General features: G+C 40.5%; 1 protein-coding gene across 3 annotated transcripts in view; it reads left to right on the top strand.

The window, feature by feature from the left end:
* The window catches only part of POLA1 (DNA polymerase alpha 1, catalytic subunit), a 295,619-nt gene that overhangs the window by 185,144 nt on the left and 96,791 nt on the right, over positions 1-13,684 (top strand). For all 3 annotated transcript variants that reach the window (XM_045855968.1, XM_045855967.1, XM_045855969.1), the window contains exon 35: positions 7,931-8,047. In XM_045855968.1, the coding sequence (XP_045711924.1) occupies positions 7,931-8,047 (117 nt within the window). The remainder of the gene's footprint in view (positions 1-7,930; positions 8,048-13,684) is intronic.

Raw genomic sequence — 13,684 nt, 5'->3', positions numbered from 1 at the left:
GGCAGGCCTGGCCCTGTGACCCTGTCATCGCACTCCTGGAGAGCCATTACAATTTAAATCACACATCACTGCATTACTTCATTGCGTTGCCTCTTGAAAATCTCTGTGAACCCCAACTAAAGCGAAGACCACCTCCTCTTCCCTCACTGTCCAGTCTGCCATCTGTAACTTCAAATCCAGTATAGTTCTGTGATGAAAAACCTGAACATTTCACTTATGCTGACTACATAGTTGTATTATTTTGCGGTCAAATTGAGATGCAGTTTTACCTAATCTTACCCGTTATTCATCATTGGGATTCTCTGTCTTGAGATAGCACCAGGTAGAAACTGACCTGACTCTTCCCTGGTTAGAATAGTACATCTTTAATAGTGTATTGTCAGCTGTAAAATACAGCTGATTTACTGGAGGCATATATAGGATAATAATATTTTACATCTATTGAATTCTGTGTGGGCTTTCTTATTTGATGTTCTTAACAACTCTAATAGGATAAGTATTATTCGTATTTTATAGACAAGGAGACTGAGGCTCAGAGAAAGGTTTGGAGACTTATGCAAAATTACCCGTTAATATGATGAAGTCTGTCCAGAAAAGGTCCAGCCATTCTTAATATAACAAAAATGGTGTACACGTCATCAGTGTAACCTGGCGGCCAAGGATAATGGGCTGGAATGTGCATACGTGAGCAACAATGACTTCACTGTATTAGTCAGTGGGGGCAGTACATGCCATTGAGTGAGCGTGTACACTGTATGGCCTTTGCATTCAAAATGATGGGTGAGTTGAGTAACAAATCTGCATCAAATTTTGCATTAAGCTTGAACATTCCTCCACGGAAACTATTCAGATGATTCAGAAGTTGCAGCTATGGGCAGCTGGTGATTGGCAGCTTCATCATGATGATATACTCATTCATGCATCATGCCTTGTGCAGAGTTTTTTGGCAAAACATCAAATCATCCAGGTGACTTAGGCCCCCTACAGTCCAGATTTGGTGCCCTGTGACTTCTGGCTTTTCCCCAAACTAAAATCACCTTTGAAAGGGAAGAGATTTTACACCACTGATGAGATTCACAAAAATCGGACAGGGAGCTGATAGTGATTGGGAGACCTGTGTGAGGTCCCAAGGTGCCTATTTTGCAGGGGACTGAGGCGTCATTGTCCTATGTACAATGTATCTTGTATCTTCTTTGATAAACACCTCTATTTTTCATATTGCATGGCTGGATACTTTCTGGACATACCTCGTAAATTGGGAGAGGAAACCACACACAAGTGTAGTTTTTCATAACCTCAACTCTGTATTCTTCATCAAGTGTGAACCTTTGTGTTAGAGACTGTGGGGGACACTACCAATTCCAAAACAAGTCATTTTCTGAGGGCCTGACCCTCCATTTAAGGAGGTAAAAATAAGGTAATTCAGGGACAGTGCAAAGCATTTGTGTGCTCAGTTGTAGCTGGGATATGAGAAGTCCATGAGGGTTGGAAAAATATCATAGGAGAGGAATGAAGTGTTCAAGGAGTAGGCACTGTAGGCAGAGCTTATACAGCAGGGGTGTCAAACTTATTTTCACGGGGGGGGGGGTGGGGGTGGCACATCAGCCTCACGGTTGCCTTCAAAGGGCCGAATGCAACTTTAAATGTAACTACTTCACAGTTAAGCAAAGAGCTCAGTGCTGCTCCTGGGTAGAAACAAGGTGGAGGGCCTGGTTTGGCCCACAGGCCCTATGTTTGCCACCTGTGTTCCACAGCATGATTCAAGACAAGGAGGTGGCATTAAACAAAATGTGATGAGGATAGTGAGAAAAGAAGACAGATGGGGCAAAGAGTTTGTGTAAGAGAATGGTGAGAAAGGAGGAATGGGATGAAGCTGTAAAGACTGGAAAGCCAAACCGTAACATGCCTTCGTAATACTCTGTGGAAGGTATACAGTTGGATGATGGGAATGGAGATGCCTGACAAAATCGCACTTGGCCTGTCTTTGAATTGGCTGTGGGAGAGAGTAGAGTCAGGGAAACCAGGTAGGGGGCTATTGCCGTGAATCAACTGTGAGGTCTGCTGCTTATAGGACTGTAAGACCAGGGGGCAGGCTGTGTGACTGATTGGAACTGGGAGAAGGACCCAACACGTACTTGATTCAAGAGTAAGAACTACCGTGAATTTTAGACCTTTATTATTTTCCATGAATTTGCCCTTGTACATTTTTCTTTTTTTGCTTTTATTCATTCACTTACAAAGGTCCCCCCTTATCTATGGGGGATATGTTCCAGGACCCCCAGTGGATGCCTGGAATACCAGATAGTACCAAACCCTATATAATATATATTGTTTTCCTATACATACATACCTACGATAAAGTTTAATTTATAAATTAGGCACAGTAAGAGATTGACAATAACTAATAAAATAGAGCAACTATAGCACAATACTGTAAAATAAGTTGTGTGAATAAAAGTTAAGGAATATAAGGGTTACTTGCCCAAAAGCACTGTGGTACCTCCAGTCATCTGATAACCAACATGGCTACTGAGTGACTAATGGGCAGCAAGTGTGTACAGTGTGGAGTCACTGGACAAAAGGATGATTCTCGTCCTGGGCTGGATGGAGCGGGACTGCTTAAGAGTTTATCAAACTTACCAGGACAGCACACGATTTAGAACTTCCAGAATTTTCCATTTAATGTTTTCAGACTGGGGTTGACCACAGGAAACTGAAACCACGGAAAGCAAAACCATGGATGGGGGTGGGGCTACTGTATTCAAAAGATATTTTTGAGTGCCTCCTATACACCACATTTGCATGTCTAGGTGATTTCTGTGTGTGCATCCTTCTAAAAACACAAGCATACACAAATGAATAGTAGTCTGTGTTAAAGGGACAACTGATAGGAATGCCTCAGTTACAAGTGGAAATCGATCCCTTTGTAGCACGTGCAGACAAAACCATTTCAGTTGAGGCGTCAGAAATACAATTCAGCAATCATAACTAATTGGCATGTGACACAATTTCCTACACAATGATTTCAGGGAATTAGTGATGCTGAGACTAAAACAGCAGGTGATAGATCTTTGCATGTTTTTGAGAGTCTTTGCCTTGCTATTGGCCAGGCTGCCTTCACCTCTCTTGAACCCTGTACTTATAAACATGATTACGATACCCAACTGAAAACTAACTTAATAGCCTTATTTCTTTTATTTATATATATTTGTTTTTTATTTATTTTATATACACACATCTATATGTATGTATATTATATAAAATTGAGAATATTTTTATTTTTGCAAACCTTCCAAAATGTGTATGTCCATAAAAGAGGGATGCAGAAATATGTACACGAAAGTATAAAACATACAAAGTATGTTAATGACCTTATTTCTGTGGGTTATGACAGTTTGCCACTTTGGCGTGACATTGCATAATAAAATGGACATATTTGGATAGTAGATAACATTCTTAGTGGTTCTGGAGGTTTTTATTAAAGCCCAAACCTTTTGCCCTGACCAGTGTGGCTCAGTGGATTGGACATCATTCTGCAGAGTGAGAGGTTGCTGGTTCAATTCCCGGTCAGGGCACATGCCTGGGTTGCGGGTTCAGTCCCCTGTTGTGGTGTGTATGGGAGGCAGCTGGTCAATGTTTCTTTCTCACATCACTGTTTCTCTCTCTCTCTCTCTCTCTCTCTCCCCCCCCTCTCTTCCCCTCTCTCTAAAAATAAATAAATAAAATGTTTTTTTGTAAAGCCCAAACCTTTTTATAGGTTGTACTTACAAAAAACTACATTATTAAGTTTTTTTTTTTCCTTCAATTGACTTAGCAATGTAGTTTTGGGCTGTACATTATTTCCCAGCATGGGAAATGAAAATAAGTTTAGTTTTCTCTCTGTGAGTAATAATTCAAAATGAATTTATACAATGTTAGTATTTTCATTTCTTTTGTTTTCAACACCCACGAGAGGTGAAATTCTCAATGAGATCTTGCGGTACATGATTTGCCCCATCACGGAATATTTTCAAAGACCTGGCATATTTTTTTTAACAACAAAAATGTTCTTTCAAAGATAGATTTAGTACAGTCTGTTATTATTTGTTGGGTGAACAAAGGGTTAACCAAAATGTACTTAACTAAGGTGAATGGAAGCAAAGAATATATTGAATATGATTAGGGCCTATTTCCCCCATAGAAGAGTTTTGTTTAAAATAGCCCATGACCAAAAGCTCAATTATCAAAATAAAACAAGAAGCATAAAGAGTTACAGGCTTTAATATTTTTTCAGCCCCAGTTCCCTTCACAGTTATCAGCATGTTTAATTTCCATGCATAATAGCATGAGTTATTGTTGTCATTTGTAAAGGGAGATTAACAGATAGTAAGTACAAACAAACCCAAATAAGTACTGAATAGAGAGAGGTGACAAAGAAGAAAAGGCCTCTTTAATGTTAATTATAACTGGTAGGAAGTCTAGACAAATTATATTATCTGTTTTTTATATGATTTGAAAGGACATTTAGTTAGTAACTCAGTAAGAGATAGAGTTAGATATTTGCTTTAGAAGCAGGTGAGGTGACAATTTAGCATCTCCCTGGTTGGCAGCTCACCTAGTGTGTCTTAAAGTTGTAGTAAATTGGTGGAATCAAGTTTCAAAAACATCTGAAAGGAACTAGCTTATTGAGCATTATATTTTAAAAATTAAAAAAATAGTCTTAACTTCCAGGCTGTGTTCTACTGCTTAATAATTTATCGTATCATAACATGATAGTTGTGCCCCAGCTGATGTGGCTCAGTGGATTGAGCCCCAGCCTGCGAATCAAAGGGTCGCAGGTTTGATTCCCAGTCAGGGCACATGCCTGGGTGGTGGGCCAGGTCCCCAGTAGGGGGGTATGTGAGATGTACCCACACATTGATGTTTCTCTCCCTCTCTTCCTCCCTCCCTTCCCCTCTCTAAAAATAAATAAATAAAATATTAAAAAAAACATAATAGTTGTTACCTCTTTGCTTACTTATTAAAAATTATGCTTGGAATTGAGTGAATTACAGCTATGGTTGGCACTGTTCACTGAAACACATTCCAAAGCGTATAAAGCCTCAGGTAGCAAATGTATCAAATTCAAATGAATAAAAAAGGAGTCATCCAGTCCTACATTTTTCATACCTGGTTTGCTTGGAGCCTACTGTTTCCTTTCTTAATATGCCTAATTGGTTACTTCCAGAAACAGCTAGTCTGACCTTTGGTGTTTATAGGCTGCATTTAAAACTGCTGCTGCTATTAGCCCCACTGTCCCGCCCTGTGTTCTCCATACCTAGCACAGGCTAAACCAAAGTATGATGTTTCTTTAATTCTGAGCGGCCATTGATTGTGAGCTACAGTCTTAACAGCTTTTTCGAAGGAAATATAAATACATCATTAAATGTACATGCCAATTGTAAATGCATCTTGAGTTTTGGAAATATTAAGATGTGAATAAAGATGTGTCCTTCAATCAAGAAAATGTGGTCCTAGGCCCTAGGAATTGTAGAACAGCTCCCTGTGACCCAGAACCATTGATTCTTTATTTTAGTTTCTTGTCTTTTGCTGCGATAGTAGTTGTCTAAGATAGGTGGGGTCCACATGACTCCATCCCTTCTCTGTGGTGTTTTGCATTTATAGATGGTACCATACAACTTGCTTCTTAAAGCCAGACCATACTGAATTGCTTTTTCTTTGTGTGTATGGACCTTGTTTTCCTGTTTAGATTGCAATTTCCTGAAACTCTGTACCTGGGAGCTCTTTACCTATTCTCCACAATGTTAAATATAGTTCTGGGCATGTATTAAAGACTTCATAAGGACTCCTTGAGACCCTGTACCTGAAAAGTTCAACTTAAATATGAATAGCTCAGCCTGTTGACTGAAGGTGGGAGTGAAGCTTACTGTGAATGTATTGACTAGATGAATTTTATATTCTTTAAAGGTAGCATATTTTGTTTTAATCAAAAATTTTATGTTGCACTTTTTGTGGGGTAAAAGTCATTCATGGAGCTGGAAGAACTGGTTTCAAGTGCTTTCCCTTGAGTTTGGTTGTAGCTGTTTCCAAGAAGAGCCAATTCCGAATGATGTTCTTTAGCACAGCAAGGAATGGGGACATCCTGCAGCTTTGGATTAATGCTGTGTGACCATATTAATAAATGGCAGGCAAAGGTCCCAATGTAATTAAGCAACAATTGTATACACACTGCTGTCCTCTCAGGAGAAAAAAGCCTAAAGGTTGCTCAGTTTAGAAACAGGGAACGTAGTCAAACATGTCACTGATGTGTTTTCTTTTTTTTATCCTCATCTGAGGACATTTTTTTTTTCATTGCTTTTAGAGACAGAGGAAGGGGGAGAGAGAAACATCGATGTGAGAGAGAAGCAATAATTGGTTGCCTCCTATATGGCCCCAGACTGGGGCCAGATGGTTGTGGGAACGAACCATCAACCTAGTCATGTGCCCTGACTAGGGATCGAACTCTCAACCTTTCAGTTACAGAACTACGCTCCAGCCAAGGCACACTTGCCAGAGCTCACTGATGTCTTTCTTCAGAATATCACGCACAGCTCTCTCTGGCCTTCATACTTTTGCACATGTTCTTTCTGCCTCAGTTGTCTTTCCTGCCTTCTCTACCTACCAGACTTCTACTTACTCCTCAAGACCAGTTCAGAAGTTCTGCCTCTCCAAACACTCTACTGCCCAAAGACAGTCAGCTCCCTACTTGCAGCTCCTCGAGTAGGAACCCATGCAAGAAGGGAACATATATACGCCTTTATACCCCCTAATTTGCCTTAGGCTTATTATGGCCAATATGTGTAGCACTAAAGCCCCCAGAGCACCTGAGTTTTGCTCAACCCTATTTGTGCAGTCTTGTCTTCCTGGTTTAACAGATATGTTTTATAGCAAACAATGCTGACTTACCATCATGGGCATATTGTCATCACATCTCTATGAGAAAATTCACACAAGAGCAGCAAAGGAGAGTAACCACAGGAGGAAAGTGTGCAGATAAGTGGACAGTGACTATTTGAAATGACGGGAAAAGGGTGGTCAGTTGATGTTGTCCTTGAAAACATGGCAGCCAGTTTTATGCCTCCAGAGAACATATGTAAAGGAATATGCATTGCCCCGAGTGGTGTGGCTCAGTTGGTTGGAGCATTGTCCTGCAAAGCTTAACGTTGCTGGTTTGATTCCCGGTCCTGGCATGTGCCTAGGCTGCACGTTCGGTCCCTGGTCAGGGAGGGTATGAGAGGCAACCAATCGATGTTTCTCTTTCACATCAATGTTTCTGTCCCTCTCTTTCTCCCTCCCTTCCCTTCTCTCTATAAATTAAAATTAGATGAATACATAAATAAATTTTTAGAAATATGTTTTAATTTACATGAAAGTGTTGCTTACGTTTTGTCAATGTTTCTCTAAGCCAAGTGTAGTTCTGAGCACTCTGAGTGTGTTACATCACAACCACAACAAACCTGTAAAGCAAGTACCGTTGTGCTCTTGTGGTGGAGAAGGAAACTGATCACAGCCATTGAGTAATCAGCAGTTACTCAGCTGTTGGGAAAGTCATTTATTTCTATGGTATATTCTTTACTTTGGTAATGGTCTGCACTAGTGAACTAAGACCCCTTGGTTTACATCTGCGCGCAATTATATAAGTTTTTATTGGGGGATATTTGATTGTGGAGGGGGTTATATTTTAAGAAAAAATAATATCTCATATAATCTTTTTGTAAAACATTATGAGTTACCTAGCTTTTAAGTTTGGGGCACAGATCAAGTGAACACATCAGCAAAGAAAGGTAATGAGCTATTTCAGAATCTCTAAGGAAGGTTTGACTGACCTGAGCGTATCCTGATAATGAAGGGGTTTTTGTTTGTGTCTGTGGAGGTGGTGAAAGGACTGAAGTGTTCTCTCTTTTCTCTGCAGGGCTGGTTGATTTGTGAGGAGCCAACATGTCGAAATCGAATTCGGCACCTTCCCCTTCAGTTCTCCCGAAATGGACCTCTTTGCCAAGTCTGCATGAAAGCTACACTTCGAGCAGAGGTAACGGTGGCATAAACAATGCCAAAGGCACTGTGTGTGTTGAGGGGTGGGGAAACTGTGTTTGCCCATTTCTCAGCTCTGGGAAGTAGATACTTGGAATTTGCTTGGTAGAGACATCCCACTACCGCATGCACACTTTAAAAATATCCAGACCTAAAAAAATATATACCTTGTTTTTTCATGTATGAACAGTGCTATATTTATGTCTAAAAGAGAAATTAATTCTCATATGGGTCACTCATATTTCTTTGGTTGCCATCTCATAATGACAGAGAAGAGATAACCATTCCTTTGTAGAAACTGGCTATTAATCTTTGGACTACATCAGAACCCCTATTGTAAGGGCCAGAAAACCTCCCAAACCAGTCCCCGAAAGGGTTTATTTGTATGGCATTCCATTGTTTCTAGGTAGCAGCATAGATCAGCCGTTGTCGAGCTTTTTCTCTACCTTAATACATACACCTGCGGGATAAGGCAGGCACTGTCATTAGTGACTCCCAGCTGGGGAGCACATGGCCTGGAAACGTCTTCCTGGTAATTTCCTTTGACCACCATCAGCCCAGGCACCATCTCCCAAACTGTGGGGAGAGGAATGTGCGAAGGTCTTCTGTGCAAAGAGGGTTTTGTGATCAAGTACATCTGGCGGACTCTGGGCTAGCCCAAGTGAAACGCGCTTATTGCAGATACGTCACAGGCTGTGCAGCCTGCCTTGCCAAACCAGACTGAGATGTGCCTCACTTCCCGCATGTACCTGGCCCGAGGATTTGTGGGGATTTTGGTGGGAAGAGAGTGAGACTAGGAAACCCCTTGTTTATTTACTTATTTGTTTTTAACCCAGAGGCAGGGTTCTTTGGCCACATTTTCATTTCAAATCTTTTCACTGAAAATGGTTGCTCCACAGGCTAGTTTTGGGAAAATATTTAAGATAATACATTGTCATTTCACAAAATTTAGCAAGAACTCAGGAACTACAAATGGCTACCATCATTGTTGTGTATTCCCTTGTTCTTTTGCCTATCCACTTTACGTTTTATGTATTTTCAATCATAATGAAAATATGCTTTTGTATCATGTTTATCTTTTGTCAAAAGCACCCATCTGTGTTGCCACTTAATTTTTAGTGCCAAAATTTTTTTTTTAATATTTTATTTATTTATTTTTTAGAGAGGGAAGGGAGGGAGATAGAGAGAGAGAAACATCAATGTGCGGTTGCTGGGGGTCATGGCCTGCAACCCAGTCATGTACCCTGGCTGGGAATCGAACCTGGGATACTTTGGTTCCCAGCCCGCGCTCAATCCACTGAGCTACGCCAGCCAGGAGTGCCAAAATTTTTAAATGCCAATTTGACCAGCCCTCTCATTGGGTGTTTTAGGCTACTTTTACTGTCTCTTTACTGGAAAATTGTAACTAATATTTTCCTGCTTGAATTATTTTTTGTTATTTGAAATATTTAGGATAAATTCTTATTGACAGTACATATCAAAATGCATAAATACAGCGTGGTCATAATTTGTATTGTCAAATTGCTTTGTTAATGTGTTATCCCAACTTACACTGTAACCAGTACTTGATGAGTGGACCAGTTTCAGCACCACCTTTGAAGTATTTGAACATTATCATTCATTTATGTTTAACTAATTTGATAGTATAAATGTTCCTTGCCTAATTTTGTAGAGCTTCGATAATTAACAAAGTAGAATGTAGATTTTTTTTTGAAAAATACAGAACACAAAATGAGAGTTAGCTGTCATAGCAAATTCATTTTACGTCAGTCTCATCGCAAGACTTGCATCTGCACGTGCAGAAAGTGAACAAGAGTATGTCTATTTAGTGTGAGTCATCAATCCAATTGTAGACTCCAGGGGAATCACCTCGCTTCAAGAACCCATGCTGCCTTTGAGCCTTTAACATCTAGCTCATCAAGTGAAGTTCACTGAAAATTGAATTACTTCTTAGAAAGTCAGTCAGTTTTATGATTGCATTCTTGGTGAAAGTTAAAGGAAAGTGTATAGCAGTAGATTGGTAACCTTCCAGTACACGTTGATGATGTTACTGGTCGGGGTTTAATACATCCAGTTATCTTTGATCATTTATTATCCTTTTTAAATGAGTGAGCCAACACAGGAATTTTGAAATAATTTTTTCCCTTCATATCCTTGTCCTCAAAAATGGTGGCATTTTAGACAGGCATTTCTCGAAGTTCTCCACTACCCATCCCAGAGAGAAGCTTTTCTAGCTTAGCTCCTTGGGTCATATTGCAGCTCAGAACATGACCCTGGGGAATAACTGGAGGTCCACAACATCCTGGTTGGTGATACTGCCCTTAGCCATTCCTCACAGGGACCTTGACAGTGGACTGAGCCCATTCTTCTGCAGCTCATTTTGAATTGCTAGTGATGAGTGGGGAATTTCTTAATTCTATTTATGAGGTTCCTAGGCTTTCCTGGTAGGAAAAAGCTACATCTTTCTAGAGATACAGTAAGTTCTCACTTAACATCGTCAGTTGAGTTTTGTGACCTTAAGCGAAATGATGTATAATGAAACCAGTTTTACCATGGGCTAATTGACATAGACAAGAGTTAAGTTCCTCTGGCATCTCATTGACATATAACAAAACGATGTTATTCGAGGACCTGCTGTAGTTTTAGAGAAGTTCCCAAATTAGTGGTGTGATGGGCCGGATCATTATAATTATCATAGGGCTTCTAAGGTGTTAATTTCGCAAGATTTAAGCTTATTTGGTTTTTAAGCTCTGGGTGGCTGTGTCTCAATCATATTCTCTCATTTAAGAATTATTTATTGAACACCTATATTTTAGGCACTTTGCTAGGTACTGAGTATACATCAATGAACAGGACATGTCCTTATTGATAAACCTGGTTTAACATTACCTAAATTATATAAAATTGATATCCATGGGCAAAAATAGTCACTTGCAAATATCCGTTTGGACAAAAGCACTGCTTTCCTATTGCCTGACACGTTCAAATTTGAGAGTAAAGCGCTTGCTTCTTACTGTGCCGGTCTCATCCTCACATAATAAATCTACTGTCATTTAGTCTTGGGTTGCAGTTGGCTTGAGCATTTTCCAGAACTGACTTGGTATATAAAAGCTGGCTCTTCTTCTGGCTCATGTTGCCAGAGTTATGAGAAGAAAGCTTGGACAATTTTGTTCTTAGGGTCTCTCTGTTCTCTTAGATATGTCTCTCTGCTCAGATATTTTATAAAAAATCAGTGAAGTTTTCTTAGGTTCATGGGAATTAACAATCTACAAATTGCTGGTTATTTTGTGCTACATGTAAACTGCAAATAAATACGGGAATGACAACTCCGAGGTCTACATAAGTTCTTAAATGAATATAACCCTTTCCCACACTGCTGACAGAGACAGGACTTAACCAAGTCAGAGAGTAAATATTTTAATAGCTCCTTATTTAAGGACATGGTTATGACTTCTTAAGGTGACCAAATCTGTATGGCTGTGAACTGAACGCACAGGGGATTCTGTATTATGTAATTCACCAAAAAAGAAAGCGTAAGTTTTGTTTAGTTTTCATTATAGAACTAAGATTTTAAACTAAGTTAAAGTTTTCTTACTAATATTTCCATTCTTTTTTAAAAGATTTTATTTATTGCCTGGCTGGAGTAGCTCAGTGGATTGAGCATGGGCTGCGAACCAAAGTGTCGCAGGTTCGATTCCCAGTTATGGTACACGCCTGGGTTGCAGGCCATGACCCCCAGCAACTGCACATTGATGTTTCTCTCTCTCTCTCTCTCTCTCTTTTTCTCCCTCCCTTCCCCCTCCAAAAATAAATAAATAAAATCTTTATTTTATTTATTTTTCTTAATGAACCTACAATCATGCTGTGTTACAATTTCAAAATGACTATGGCTGAATGAATTGTCGATTTGATAAGTAGGTTGGGGACACTGAGAATGCTGTCAGGCTCCCTGGTAGTGTCTTGCTTCTGCATAAGATGAAACTAGGAAAATCACTGTGATCCCTTAGGGTAGTAATACTGATTGTGCAGGAAGAGAACCCTATCACCATGATGGGAAGTCTTAAACATTTGTATGTAGTCATTGGTTACCCTGCAGTAGGCTCTGGGTTTTCACCATGAAGGGTCCTTTGGATCTCTATTGTGACTACATTGTACTTGTTCTTTGGTGCAGAAATTGCTAAATTCTATGTACAGCTTCTCTTAACATAAAGCAGATTATAGCGTTCCTTTCCCATTGCTTTCATCCTTTCCTCTTTGGCTAGTGTGTGGTAATCCTTGGCATTTCTTGGCCTGTAGATGCACCACTGTAGTCTCTGAGTCTGTAGTCATGTGGCCATCCTCTGCCTGTGTGTCTCTGTGTCTTTTCTTCTTCTTCTTAGGACACCAGTCACATTGGATCAAGGGCCCAGCCTAATGCGGTCTGATCTCATCTTAACTCGATTTTATCTGCCAAGTTCTTCTTTCCAAATAAGGCCACGTTCATAGGTACTGTGGTTGGGGGTGGGGGTTAGAACTTCAACATATATTGTTAGGGATACAGTTCAACCCATAACAAGTAGGAATTGTACTGAGCTGAAGGAAATGGAGACCAAAAGTATAACAGTAGCTTCAACAGAATAGACATTCAGTTCTCTATCCAAGAAACATCACTAGTGTGTCATGTGGCCAAAATCCAGGTGTGAGCTGTCCAAGATTGCTATGGTAGCTCCACAGTGTCTTCAGGGGCACCGACTCCTGCCCTGCTCCATCATCAGCTATGCCAGGCTTCCGCCCTCAAGGTCAACAGTGTCGTTCAAGACGGTTACACAAGCCCCTTCAAACCATCACACGCCACAAGACAGAGAAAAAGCTGAAGGGTCAAAAGGATGCACCTCCCAAGCCACGTCAACTCTTTTGTCAGCCTTCCTAGAAGTTCCACCTCACATTCCTGCTTACATTTCATGGGCCAGAAATTATTCCCATGGATGGAATAGATTTTTTGTTCCTACAGAGAGAGAGTAGACTGGCAGTTGCAGGCCAACCAGCACTGTGTGTGGCGGAGACCTTCCAGTGAACCCTGTGAAACCTCCCCTTGCTGTGCCCAGCCCATCACTGTCCCATTGTGGATTTTTGGATCCCGTTTCTGCCATGTGCCCAGCCTTTTGTCTACTAGAGCTCTGAAGCTGTGATTAGCCTTTCCTCTTTCATCGTCTCCAAAATATTGTGAAAATGTTGAAGTGCATTTATGCACATGCTAGTGGATGGGCGCTTTCTTCCAGGTGAGCAGTGCTCCACTTTAATCAGTCCCCTTTGTGTAGGAGTGCTCTACCACTTGCTAATTATCTTTGCTTCTGGTTTATCATTCTCCACAAGGGGTCTCTCTCAAGGGGAAAACCACAGCATTGCTGACTGGATGCTGATGGTCTCGTGGTTTGGTAATGGTTTGGGCCCCTGGAATGAGAAATCATGGGGTCTGTCTCCTTTGACAATCTGATATTTTAAGCGGCATATTTAAGAAGGCGCTTGTTCCTAGTCATTTTACCCCAGAAGCCACTTGCTTAAGTAGAGGGGTCATGTAATTCTTCAAAGTATGGCTTTAGTGATTGGCAAGGAGGCAGTTTAAGAGACTGCGTAATGCCTGAGGCCAAAGAATCTT

Source organism: Phyllostomus hastatus, unplaced genomic scaffold (genome assembly GCF_019186645.2).
Source record: "Phyllostomus hastatus isolate PE091 unplaced genomic scaffold, TTU_PhHast_1.1 phas_scaffold_12, whole genome shotgun sequence".
Lineage (NCBI taxonomy): Eukaryota > Metazoa > Chordata > Mammalia > Chiroptera > Phyllostomidae > Phyllostomus > Phyllostomus hastatus.
This window is presented reverse-complemented; position numbering and strand designations above follow the sequence as displayed.